The 13,657-nt window shown below is 45.4% G+C and overlaps 1 protein-coding gene across 1 annotated transcript in view; it reads right to left on the reverse strand.

Moving 5' to 3' along the window:
• HCRTR2 (hypocretin receptor 2) overlaps positions 1 to 11,778 on the reverse strand; it is a 37,055-nt gene extending 25,277 nt beyond the window's left edge. Inside the window, exon 1 of the mRNA XM_064447891.1 lies at positions 11,408 to 11,778. Coding sequence (XP_064303961.1) covers positions 11,408 to 11,636 — 229 coding nt within the window. The 5' untranslated portion in view covers positions 11,637 to 11,778. The remainder of the gene's footprint in view (positions 1 to 11,407) is intronic.
• Positions 11,779 to 13,657: the final 1,879 nt, after the last annotated feature.

A 13,657-nucleotide genomic window follows, 5' to 3' on the forward strand; every position in this document is an offset into this window, starting at 1 on the left:
CTACATTCTACCTGATTCAGACAAGTGCATTGTTTTCAGCAAAGGACGTCAGTGCCAGAAGGTGCCAGATACAAGCAGTTATGTATGCTCTTTGACAAGACCTATTCTCATTCCTGTGCTGACCTGTTTGGAGAAAGCACCTGAACATAAAACTTCATTTCTGGTAAAACAAATCCAATAAGTTAACAAATATGAGGTCAATCTCATTGGCAGCAAACTGCATCAGAAATCAATTCATAGCATTTTGCATGTTGTGTTCAAAGCTTTCAATCAGTATGAGCAAATGAAGCCTCATGATACCCCAGGGAGCTAAGAAAGTATTATCAGTTTCATCACTGATGCAAGGAAAGTGAAGTGCAGAACAGAAGTTGCTAAAGGCCGTACAATAAATCAAACACAGAATAAGAAACTTGGACTCCTAATTCCCAGCTCTGTACTAAGCCTTCCAGATCACACTGGCTTAACACAGATGGAATTTAGATGAACTCCAGCACCTGCTATTCCTCAGAGAAATACAAAAGACTATGCCCCTTGCTACTCAGGGAGTAGCAGTATGCAGGAAAGCCAATGTACAGAAAGTAGCTCTGAATTCCTTTGAATTCTAATCTATGAGGGCAAGAGGCACCTGAAAGGTGGAAGAATCATAATTTGAAGCATAGAAATGCAGTATAATTTGTTACTTTAGATTTCTCTGTTTATGCTTGTGTTTCCCCTTTTGCCCTCATCCATTCTTTGCAGCATAGACCATCTTCCGTTCTTTGCACAGCATATTGCACGAAAGCTTCTTAACTAGCATGTTTACATACTACCATAACAGTTAAGTATCCCAGAAACTTATTCCATGAATATATACAAAAAACGAGTTTGTGTAAAAAAGCCTCTGAAGAGAACGTATTGTGAAAACACGCCAGCTTTCCCCCCCCCTCGTTGCCCTCTGCTGGTTGCAGTATTTCTTTCAGACTGCACAAGCATTGGCAATGCTTTGTTTCAGTGCAAGCCTAGACTGAGCTGTAAGGATTTACTATGAGTTATTTGAATAGGACAGAATGGTAAAAATGACAGAAATTTAGTTCAATATATACTTTCCAGACTCGATGTCTTTCTGAGTCTACTACAGTACAAGGTTATTCGCTAGTCTTGGACAACAGCTCCATTGATATCCCAGTGATCTAGCAGATCATGGGAAGGGACCCTCTAGCCTGTGTTAAAAAACTATTATTTTATAGACGTGCAAAATAGTTTGACTATGCCACTACATATATTATAACTAGCTAAGTATTAGAACAAAAGAATTTTGTGTATTTTCATCTCAGTGGTTCTACAGAGAAGTGGAGGCACTCAGCTCCCATATAAACCCTAAAGAAACATGCTAGCAAGGAAGCTCTGTGGAGTGGGAAATGCCGTCTGCCTACCCAGACTGAAACAGCAGAGAGCTGCGGCTTTCCACTCAGCTTGGAGAAGAGGAGCAAGGATGAGAAAGGTAGTAAAGAGTCTCAGCTGGGAGTGTATTTTAACAAAAAGTACTCCAAAATCATAAAATAGAGATGAGGCCAGCACCAGCCTTCCTAAAAAACTTGGGAGACACCACAGAGTTAACAGGACGCCTGTTTAGCTAGGGCACAATGCTCTGGCCCAAACTGAGCTCTTCAGACCTCCACTGAAAAATCTGTGAAATATTAAAAATAGCTCTGAATAAAGCCTTGATTTAACATTATATGCAAATCTTTAATGCAACCTTTGATGTTCCCAGCTATAAATGGGAGAGAGGAAGAAAGTGGGAAAAAGGTATTAACACAGGCATTTGGAAAAGAAGATCAAATTTAAAAAAAAAAAAAAAAAGAGGCAGGAGAGAAATGTGAGAAATGTAACTCAGAAACGTGCTCCTACTGTGCACAGTTTCCCCAACTGCTAGAACTCTACTGGAACCTAATTACCTGCCCAGTGTATTTTATTATTTTCTGTATTTTTGCTTTGATTTTATAAAAACACTCAAAGTTACAGTTAATAACAGCAAATTAAAACATGCAGGCTAGCTTTCACAAAGAGCTGTTATTTTTCTAATGGTTATTAAGTAATCCGACTCTCGCAATTCCTTCGCTTCACTGCTGTTTTCATTTCCTGCTGCCAGAATCAAGAGCTTTAAGCAAAACGCTTGCTGTTCCTACGTCTGCCACGCAGTGTCAGTGAAGGCTCGGCAACTAGCTTGAGTTTGGAAAAATCGGTGGCGGCTTTCCCCGAGCCAGGACAGCTCTGCGCTAACGACGCTTGTTTCAGAACCCACCCTCCAAACACTCACAGTCTCCCACCCCCAAAAAAGTCTCTCAGGCAAGTCCCAGGAAGGACTAAACATCACAAATTCAAATCAAAGTTAAAAATTTGAGACAGGTGCTATTAGAAGTCCATCAAGAAATCTTCATATACCTTATTATATTCCTGAAGAAAAAATACCCTCTCAAATATGGCAGTACAGCAAGATTGGTATTTTTCATGTACAGATTTAATCCCCCTTGGTTTAGTGTCCTGGAGCATTTTAATTAGAGGGTGCAATGCCATCTATTCAATTAGCATAGCTCATTGTATCTTAAGCTGAATATGAAAACAATACAAAGGCTCCAGCTGGTATAAAATGCAGCTGCTTGCCTCCTGGAAGATTTACGCTGTCTTGAGCATATTAAATGTTGTGCTGTAGTCCTTCCGCTGGTGGACTGCTGGTTCAGTTGTCAATTTGTTTTTTTACGTGTCAACCCTAAATAATTTCCTTAACACTCCAGCAGTCTTGTCAACCTATTATTCGGTGGGTCATCTTCCAGTGTGACTTCCTGGCCAAAACAGAAACATAATTTCCATAACCAGCAATACCTGACATTTCCTTCTATAAATTGACACTACCTCTTCTCTCATTTTTGGTGAGTAATAAATCCCAGATGGATGTAAGGAAAGAATTATTGTTTTCTTTCCCATTATACTAAGCTTCAATGATTTTATTTTACTTCGGTAATTCAGTATCACAATTGTTTGATTAAAATATCATAATATGGCCATCAGCAGTCATTTGGCAGCAATGCTGTGATTATAAGCACTGGTCATCAACATCTCCAGAAGAGCTTTACTCCTTCACAACACAGTGTTAATCACAAACAGTGATTAAAAACATGTTAAATAGATCTGAGTAACACATTATCTATTCTCTACCTCCTACCCCGCACAAAAATTGTTTCCATCTGGCAGTGAATTGGTTCTTCATGCGGCCTTCTCCCCCTTGGCCTTTTCTGGTGATGCCACTATCTACTGTGAATCAAGGTCTGGGTGGTGGGATGTAGAGCAACACAATCATGTTGAAAGGAAGGCTGAGTAGATGGGCTACTCAATGGGATTCGGGAGACCTAGAGCCCTTGTGAAAACACTGAATCAATGCATACTGTTGGAAGGAAATATGCTGTCATTGAAACTACTTTCATTATGAACAATTCCTGATTAAGAATTCTTCTGCTTTAACTTAAGAGTCTAAAAATTAGGTGTCTAAGACTAAGCTTATTTTATTTGTTTTAGGAAGGCTTTCCATGAGTCTTTCAATAACTTTTATTGATGATCTTGATTAAGGGGTGAGAAGTACTTTAACTAAATTGCAGAGTATATTTAATTAGGGGTTTTTGAAATCAGCAGTGAGAACAAAAGATCTAAAACAAAGCGACCTCTTCTGTGAATAAGAAGATGATATCTACTTCCTAGGCTGTCCATCTCTTACCCACTATTAAGCTCACACATTACTTCATTTCTTATGTAACTACTCTTAACCGAAAAAAGGAATCCAAAATAAGACCAGGTTTATGTTGTAAAGTAATATAAAGAATGACACAAAGAAAATACATTTTATATACAATATTTATTAAAAAGGAAATATTGAAAAAAATCCTACAGCTGGTAACAATGCCCAGAAGATAAGAACTGTCCTTCAATATGTGATGTGACAGCTGAAAAGATGGACAATATTCTGGGCTGCACCCACAAAGGAATTACATAGCCTGCCAATGAGGTCATAGCTCCTCATCAACCCGACACACCAGATCTGTCAACTAATTTGAACAAAATCATGGAAGCATGACACAAGGAGTAGGTGGTTAGCTCACGCTCCCTATGTATCACACATAAACAAGTACGTACGTGTAGGTTCAATCACTTTTTCCTAGTAAAACTCTAGGAACAATACTGAAACTGTAAGAAATATGCCTGCGTAACATTGAACATATGAAATCTTGAAGTATTTTGTTGGGTATCAGCTTCACTGAAATGTACTAATGGGGAGCTGTCTCCCACAAAAGACAGTGAGAGTCTACGTAAATAAAACAGATATACAGCAACTAGTTTGCCTGCGGCACTGTATTTTCTGCGATGTTTTCCAGCAACCAAGTACTCTGTTGTACTCGGGCTTTTAAAGGGACTTAGGAGTTGGGGGTTGTGGCTTACTCATGTTCTCCAATCCACTCCTACATTTTTGGTACTGCCTCATTATTATGGCGCTAGAGAAGAATACAAGAACTAAATTTTGCTTGCGGGAAGCTTATCTCTACAGATTACAATTGGGAGTACTAGCACAACCATCTAATTGGCACACGTTTCACTTTTTAACTCAGTCATATTTAATGATCTTAGACAATTAACTATCTGAAGGAAATGGGAGTTATTGCCAGAAGATCAGCTACACTATAAAAACAGACTTCCAAAAATGCCAGGTTTGGTCACCTCTGGAGAAAATGAAAGGTACTATCACACAGTTTCCTGAGCTAACTGTACTGATTAACACAGACAGTTTGGTTTTAAATTGTCCCGCCACATGCACACACACAAATCATTACAAAATTATCTGACAACCCTGGTCATCTCTGCAGAGCTGGCTATACTGAATGATCAGTTATTTCATAATCACGTTTGATATTCTTATTTTTCTATCCATAGTAACAATAAAAAGCCTACAAATTCCTTGCACAAACTTCATGGTAGAGTTGGAAGGACAATAAATATAGCTGTCATACTGCACATGACACTACAATAACAAGATTTCACACTTCAGTATGATTCAATTTAAACCTGCATGACTCATTAAAATCAAGGTATGCTCCAGAGCTGAAATGCTGTGCAACTCTGAAACCATATGCTTCAAAATGCATCTGTCAGTCAGTGTAAAATAGAGTTGCACTGGGAAAAACCCTTCCATGTCCATGTCTGTTTCTAAGTAAAAATGTAAGAATGCGTTTTCTTCAGACTACACAAAGAAAATACAATTTGCTGTGCTAGTGAACTCCCACAGCAAATATCTTGCATAGTGTACAGCTTCTGAATCTATATCATGAATCCACGTTGCCAATATAGTATTCCCCAAACTGGGCTAAAATCCTTGCAGTCTTACCGCGCTGCAGCCAGAAGACAGAGCACAGTTCTGCCAGGGCTGAGTGCACCCGCAGGCTCTGCAACCTCTGCCCCTGTCCATGGGTTGGCTGCCTGTGCTGGAGGCTAGCGCTGGTACGGGGCAACATGTAAACTGGGATGAGGCTGCTGGGAACAGAGTTTTGGGAGAAAGATGTGAGACAACTCTTTTGGGGGTCACATCTTTGCCTGGGAGCTGCATTTAAGCTCAGGTCCTCACGCTTAGGCAATGACCACGTTGCAAGTATGCCTGTGCCTTGCTGATTTTGATTGTAATCCTCACCCACTGGCTTGACTTTCTGGCTTAACCTCAGTCCTGCTTCATGACTATGGATCTGTCTGATGATTGCTGGGAGGTCACTGAAGCCTGGTAAACATCACCAGATCTACCATGCGCACAGACACTGTGAGACTGTGTTGGTGAGTACACTGCCCTGTCAATCTTGCTGCTGCCCTCAGCTCCTGCCTCTCCTTCCCCGAGGGAACAGTCTATTCTAGCTCTTCTTTGAAAAATTCCACTTGTGTGATGTACAGTAAGTAAATCAGCTACTAATGTCCCCCCCCCCAAAAAAAAAAAAAAAGAAAAAAGACAAAAGGTTTCACCTGACATGCACCACAGAAAGTAAACAACACTTTAGAAACAAAGAAGCATTCCAAAACCTTCCATGTTTTTGAAAGATGGTGAGTTAAAGCAGGAAGTGACAACAGCTTTCATTTTATTTGGTAATGCCCCTAAGCCACTTCTGTCTGAAGAGTACTTCACTGACCTAAGGGGAAGATGTGTTAGTCTCTGTTCACCTCCTGGGAGACAGGGCTCTACTATTTTTAGCAGTCTCAGAGTTGTGCAGTTGCTGAATAGCTCTGCTGAGTTACTTTCCTTCTTCCATAGATAGATGATTCTTCCCAAACACTGCTCACAATATGAAATTAATACTAGGCAGCTTATCCTGCCTAGGTTGCACTTAGGCAGGTGCATCCTAACAGGTTGTACCTGTTTTGGGTCTAAATAGCAGAGCTGGTCTTCAGAACTATCACTCTAACAGCTTTGAGAATGTATGACATTAAATGGGATAAGTTCTTTAAAAGTTTCACACATTTATCAGGAGTACATCAAAAAGACATCCTCTGGTAAAAGAAACCAGAGCTGCCCCCAGCCTCCCCACTCTGGTCTTTCTGGTCAGAAAGCATACAGAGTGGAACTAGTTACGCCATCTGGAGATAAGAATCTAGAAAGGAAATGGCATAATTTCCAATCAGCTTAATCTTTTAATGCTTTTCTGCTTTTTGTGTATCTCACAAGGATGTGCATGACTCTTTCTTGCCAGTACTCCCCGTATTATGCAAACACCAAAGTACTTCAGTTGATACTGGAACTCATACATAAATTGAGCTCATACATTCTATATTTTACGTAGATGACATGGATAAATATTGTATCATTTCTGATGTGGTATCTTTTTAAAAATGATAAAGTGACTGTTGTTTTTATTCATCCGACAGATAAAGATGATTCTCATGCCTATTTCGGTGCCAGATTCCCCAAGTCATCTGGACAAAATTAAGCGTAAAATTGTGATTAAGTGAAATATGGCTTATCTACAGCAATCAAATAGAAGTCATGAAGATCATGGCACCATTTAAGAGAATACATGACTCATCCAATTCTACCAACACTTGGCATGTATGCATAGACCTCAGTATTCACCAGATACCTTTAAAATGATAACAGAGCAGCATTTGAGACAGTTGCCTTTGATGGGCATTGGCTAGGACTCTGGTGTTAGAACTATACACAAACCTTTTCTTCTCCAGCCCTAAAAAAAATCAAACTACAATGAGTAAAAATCAAATGAATGCTGTTATGCTCTATGAGTCATACTACGAACTCTTTGAGGAAAGGACCACAGTTGGGCTCTGTACAGATCTCAGCATAACTAGCAGTTACTGTAAAATAGATAATAAATAACAGAGCTATCCAGAGAAGAGTAATTCTCTGTCAATTAAATTTGCTTTCATTCTGAGTTGGAAGAAAAACAAGTATCACTAAATTGTGTGAGTAAAGAAAGTTTCTGAAAACCCTCACTGATGTCTTGCATGGTCTCTTAGCCTTGGAAGCCAACACTGCAGAGGACTTTCAAGCTGGGTTCTGGCAGGTTGTGTGTGCTCAGTATCTCAGCTCCTGCCAGCTCTGGGGAGGGCTGCCAAGAGGCCCAGCAGCCCAGCTGGTGGGACACCAGAAGGCTGCTTGTTCTGTGTTGAGTCTTTGATCAAACCAAGTGACCTCTGCTGTACATCTTGATTTTGATGAATGCATGTTCCCTGAGGGAAGCCATTTCATTAGAAAAGTTCTGACCCATGCGAATGAACAGCTTAAAGGAGAATCATTCCCATTCTTTACCTGTATAAATGGAGTTAAGTGTATGGAGTTGTACATTACTTACCAATCCCTTGGGGTTTTATTCCAGTTATTAACTGCTGCAACTGGTTAGTGTGGAATGATCACATCAGTAACCAGAGACCTCCGTGCATCCTAAAAATATCTTTCTTTATCTAGTTTTCTATTTTTAAGCAATGTTTTTAATACAATGTTTTCAAATAAAGAAAGGTATTTGCTTTACAGTCAACACACAGTCTCTATTAAGAAGTCCCGTGTTTTGCACTAGCTGTGCCAAGAAGCGGTAGAGTTTCACTGCTGTGCAGTGGTAAAGAAATCTTTTGGTCTTGTTTGCAAAACAGAAGCCCTTATCCTCAACACCTACCTTTTCTGCTTCTAGCGATAAATAGTGACTGAGTGAAGAAGAAAACAGGACAGAGCATACTGATGTTATCATCCCAATTTCAGGTTCTCTGAATGTTCATATAAATATGTCCTAAAAACATCTTCTGTTTCTTCTCAGTGACTTGCACTGAAATCTCTTGTGAGCAGCCAATGTGGACACACATGAGAATCATTGACATGAAGCACTCAAATGCAATAATGAAATTTGCATTCAAACGTAGAGACTTGCTAACGGTTTTCACTTTAGCTGGTTTGTGCAGCAGCTTGGACAGTGTATGTCAATTCTCCTAATTAAATTGAAAGCTAAATAGCGATGCACACCTTGTTATATGCTACTATAAGTAGAATTCCTGCAGTGCAGCTCATTCAAGAGCCCAGTAGATGTCAATCAAAGTTCAAGCTTCTGATTCTACCCTTGGTTGCTAATTAACTGTCAGAATGCTTCTATCTAGTTTATTACTAATATCTGAGGGATGTGTTGTGCCTTCCACTTGCACAGATGTTATTGCTGGGACACAGTGACTCTCTTCATCCCATGTGAATGCACAAGTCAAAATAAGAGGCAGAAATATAATTTTTCAGTACCACATAGGGAAGGGAAGGATCTTTGCTGGTTGCTTAAGTGCTATCTGATTGGGACATGGACAAAATAGAATCAAAGCACAGACTTCACATGCAACACTAGTCCAGCAGTACTGCCCAACCATAAGCAGAGGAACACACTGCATCATTAAGGATGATACCATAAAATACCATTAGCCACTAAAACCCTCTTTAGAACCACTTCTGCTCTGCTTCAAGAAGGTCCATGACTAAATCCCAGATTAACCTTGAATATGGATTTTTCAAGCAGGAAAACTAGCTTCTCAGAGACTTCAAAATGTGCACTGTTCTGTATTAGATTTTCAGTGGCTGCCAAATAAAAGTTTCACAAAAACATCTTTGGAAAGAGCATTAGATCGCATCCATTTCTCTCCTCAAGATCATGTGAGCCTGCAATCAGTGCAGCACGAGCTTTCTTGCATGAAGATGAGACAGTGTGCTGCTAACGAGCACCTGCACCTGCAGATCCCACAAACAACTCGCCCATAAACAGCAGCAGCAGTTTGGGGCGGTACAAGGTCTGTGTAATGCACGAAGGCAGTTTAAGCAGCAAACGGCTCGGGCAGCAGCAGCCCACTAAAAGGAAAGGTGGGTGGGCAGCCAAATGCCAGCTTCCATCCCAAGCAAAAAGATGACGTACACAATGTCAGGGAGCAGCGGCTCTACATCACCACCGATATCATCTCTGTCTGCAAGTGCACAGAGAGGAAAGCTTTTCTCCTCATGGCTTCAGGGGAGAAAGGTGTAAACGGGGCGAGAGCCCCTAGAGCTGAAGATTTGACCTTGAATCTTTAAAGGGGAGAGGACAGCCTGTTTACAGGACGGGTGGCGGCAAACAGTAAACACGGTAGTTCTAAAACCGTCTTTGCTCAAGATCAGAACGAAGGACACTTTTCTTCCTAGCTTAAAGTACAGCCTCTTTGCGAGGGCTGTTATCTTTACCCTGCCTGTCAGGCTGGCTCTCGAGCGATGGACCGAGCAAACATGTTCAGGCTTCTGAACAGCTCTAACCTAACCTCTTTGGCTGAAAACTCCCTGGTTCCGCCAACGTGCACACTGGATGTTTACAGGCAGTTAGCTCACCATTCTAGAGAAAAAAACAACCCGAATTAAAACAGCATCATCAGTCCGCGGAAAGGAAAAAGAAAAAAAAAAAGCCTTGCAAAATGTTGCCTTTGGCTGCAGGGTTATTTGCATCTTGCCTCGGGAAGCCGAGAGAGCTTTGCAGATGACAGCCCTGACATGCATAAATGTTTCTCAGAAACATGAATGGAAGACCCGTATGGCAGGGCTGGGCGCTAGTGCGCCACTCCGTTCATGAAAATGTCACTCATGTAAATAAAGAAATGCAAACGGCCGTGACTCGCGCTACGTGGGTTCTCCCGCCGTAAGCGCGAGACCGGCGGCCACACCGCATCCTCGCTCATTCACAAACGCACGAACGCTGCAGACCAGCGTCTTCGCCGCTCGCCCGGCCATCAGCACACTAAAAGGGCACGGCGGCGGGAAGGAGCAGCGGTCGGCGCGGACGCGGACACGCGTGTCCGCCCGCCCCCCCGCAGCCCGCGGCCGGGCGGGGCCGAGCGCTCCCCCCGCACGGGCACAAGCGCCTTTTCCGACAGCCCGCGGCGAGAATTCGCGGCGAGGGGCCGGCCCGGCCGCCCCCGGCCCCGCTCGGCTGGCGGCAGCGGCAGCCCGGGGGAGCGGGGAGGGGAGAGAGCGGGAGCGGCGGGCGGGCTCCCAACGGCAGGACCCCGCTCGCCGCTCCCCCGCACCGCCCCCGCATGTTCCCGTACACCATCCCGCTTCCCGCCGCCGCCGCCCACCCGTGCCCTCGGCTCCCCGCCGCACCGCCGAGCGCTCGCCCCCCCGCCCGCTGCCTCCTCCTTCACGGATGAATGGGAGCGGGGCGGAGGCGGGCTCCCAGGCGCCGCCCTGCCGCGCTTCCCTCAATGAGAGCCCGCGCGGGCGCCGCCCCGCCCTCGCCGCACCTCCGCGAGCGCGGCCGTTGCGCCGCCGAGGCGCGGCTGCTGAGGGGAGCATCCGCCGCTCCCCCGCACGGGGCGGGCGCCGTCCCGCGGCCGTTATCCCGCGCCCCCCGCACCCGCGCCCCCCGTCACCGTCCTTCAGAAAACACCCCGCGTTTGGCGCTCTCAGCGCGGCGCCGGGCTTGGCCGAGCGGGCCGGGCTGTGAGGGGGAGCGGCGGCAGCCCCCCGGGCGGGCGGAGAGGCGGAGCCGCCGGCCGGGGCGGGCAGGGCGCGGAGGGGGGGGGGGGGGGAAGGTTCAGCACCTCGGCCCTGCGGACAGGGACGGGAGGCGGCCGGCAGCCCCCGCTCTCCCCCACCGGGTCCCTCCGGTGCGCTCCGCCGGTCCCTCTCCACCCGCCCAGGCCCGGCAGCCCCTCGCAAGCCCATGGGGGAAGCGGTTTTCACGGCGCCCCGCAGCAAAGACACCCTCCGTGCAGCCGTAACTTTCTCCCCCGCGGCTGGAAACACCCGCGTTTCCAGCGGGGGAAGCGAAACCCACCCCCGGTTTCCAACCACCATCCGTGCAAACCCCACCTCGGCAAGCGGGAACGGGAACTCCGGGGGAGCGCGACTCACCCAGGACGTTCCCGACGAGAGCCACGATGAAGACGACGATGTAGCCCGCGATCAGCGCCCATTCGTACTCCTTGGGATGCAAATATTCCTTCCAGAGGTATCGCAGGAACTCCTCGTCGTCGTAGTCGGAGGAAGGGGTTAAAAGAGCCTCCCGCGTTTCGTTTAGCTCCGACCCGGTCGTCCAGTTCCTGCAGGGAGGGGAACCATCCTCGGGTTGAATCCCGGACATCCCTGGTGGTTGGTCCGGGGGCTGGGGGAAAAAAAAACCCCAAAACCCCAAAAAACAACCCCTCAAAAAACCACCAGACCCTCTCAGAGCATCAGTGCTTTCTCCCGCCCGTCCATCGAGGCTTGTGGTTGCCAGTGAGAAAAGCGGGGTGTGGGGAGAAAAATGACGCGGGAACTTACGGGAGCCAATGCGGGAACAGGCTGGGGATCCGCGTCGGTCCCCAACCCGCCCTGGCCAGCCTTTATCCCGGCCGGGCAGGGGGCGCAGCCTCCGCATCCGCTGCGCCCCCTGCCCGGCCGGGGTAAAGGCTGGCCAGGGCGGGTTGCATGCTTCTGGGGTCGGACTGCACCTTCCCCCGCTGGAAAAGTCACGTCCGTTTCGGACGACGCCGATTTTCCTTCCTCAAAACATGCACATGCACCCCCCCGCCCCACTCTCTCCCCCGCCTTAGAAACCCCCCTCCGCATCTCTGCACGTCCCCACATCCCCACCCCCGCATCTGTTCCCCCCGACCCTCCTCCCGGCTCGTCCACCCTTCTTCTGAGTCCGGTTCCCCTCCGTTTCGCACCCTTTCTTGCACAGGCACTTTAGACCTTTCTACATTAAATGCCATATATATTCAAGATATTTGTAGATCAAAGGCAGTGGAAGGCTGCTGTGGAAGGAACCACGCGGTGAAAGGAGCCATTAAGCACAAGTGGCTAATAAGCCTGTCTCCTTTCATTGTCTCTCTTAAAGTTTGGTCGGGTATGGAGCTAAAACAGAGGAATTAACCCCGATGGGAAATCCTTAAAAGCACTGATCAGACAAGTGCAGGGTTTAATCGGATTTGAAGATCACTGAGAGCTCCCTGTAAGCTTGAGCCTAGCATGCAGACTCCCCACGCTGAGGGTGTTTCAAACGTCCAGCCTGGGATCTCGAGACAGCACCTGCCCCTTAGCTATTCTGAATTGAGTTGAGCTAGCAGAAAGCAATTCAAGACAGCCCAGAAGTGCTAGTTAAACAGTGTGATAGGATTCCTGGCTTCTGGTCATTGCTTCCTGAGCTGTTTTCGTGCTTTGCCCAGTGTATAGTTCCCAAAAGAGAAGGGATAGGTCTGGACTTGTCCTTCCCTGACTGAAAAAAACCCCTCTCATTCAGATAATCTGTTCAACCCCTAGCTGAATAATGAGTCCGATCTAAGCACCACTTCTGTTGCAAAATGACACCCCGTGCTCAGTTAAGCATTTCAGTGCAGAGTCCGCACCTCCATAGGAATGGAGCTATGATGGTGGGGCTTCACTTCCAGTACGTAAGTGTAATAGAGAGGCAGATACTCATAAACACTGTAGTGCTTAGTTCTAGACAGTACTTTAGCTTCCTGAATTGTTCTTTATAGGTATGCAGCCTTCTCTATTGCCTGCAAAGTCCAATACAGCATACCTACACCTGGTGTTGTCTTTGGGAATGTGTTCCTATAGACCTGCTCTCTTTGCTTTAGTTGTCTCTAAAATAAAGAAAAAATCCCTTTGCTTTACACAGGGAAGTTAGGTGGACTTTTTAGGCTAAATACATTAGAGCCTGAGATATACTCGGGTATATAAAGGTAGGATCAGCACCAATCTTACATAAATTAGAAGGGTGGACTTTGTAAGCATCATAAATAAAGATTAGACATTGTAACTAATGAAAGCATCTAAGGTTATATTAGTTAAGGTATGAGTTTTGGGACATGATTTAAACTCTCTTGACAATGTGGGAATGCAGGTCTACTTGGTACACAAAAAGACATGGATTTAAGGAGCTTGTCATGGTCTTTACTAGTGGTGAAAAGACTTAGAGCATGACCATTTGGTGACGGACAACCACACTCGTGCTTCAGCTTGTTTCATACGTTAAAAAGTTGGTCCATAATTCCAATATTTTCTTCCAAGTTGCCATAAAGTCTGAAATAGGCAGTGCCTTTTTTGACAGAGTACTTTTTTCTTCCGCCCTCACCAATAGTAAGGAAATTACTTAAGAAGGTATAAATATTAATACAC

Source organism: Phalacrocorax carbo, chromosome 3 (genome assembly GCF_963921805.1).
Source record: "Phalacrocorax carbo chromosome 3, bPhaCar2.1, whole genome shotgun sequence".
Classification (NCBI taxonomy): domain Eukaryota; kingdom Metazoa; phylum Chordata; class Aves; order Suliformes; family Phalacrocoracidae; genus Phalacrocorax; species Phalacrocorax carbo.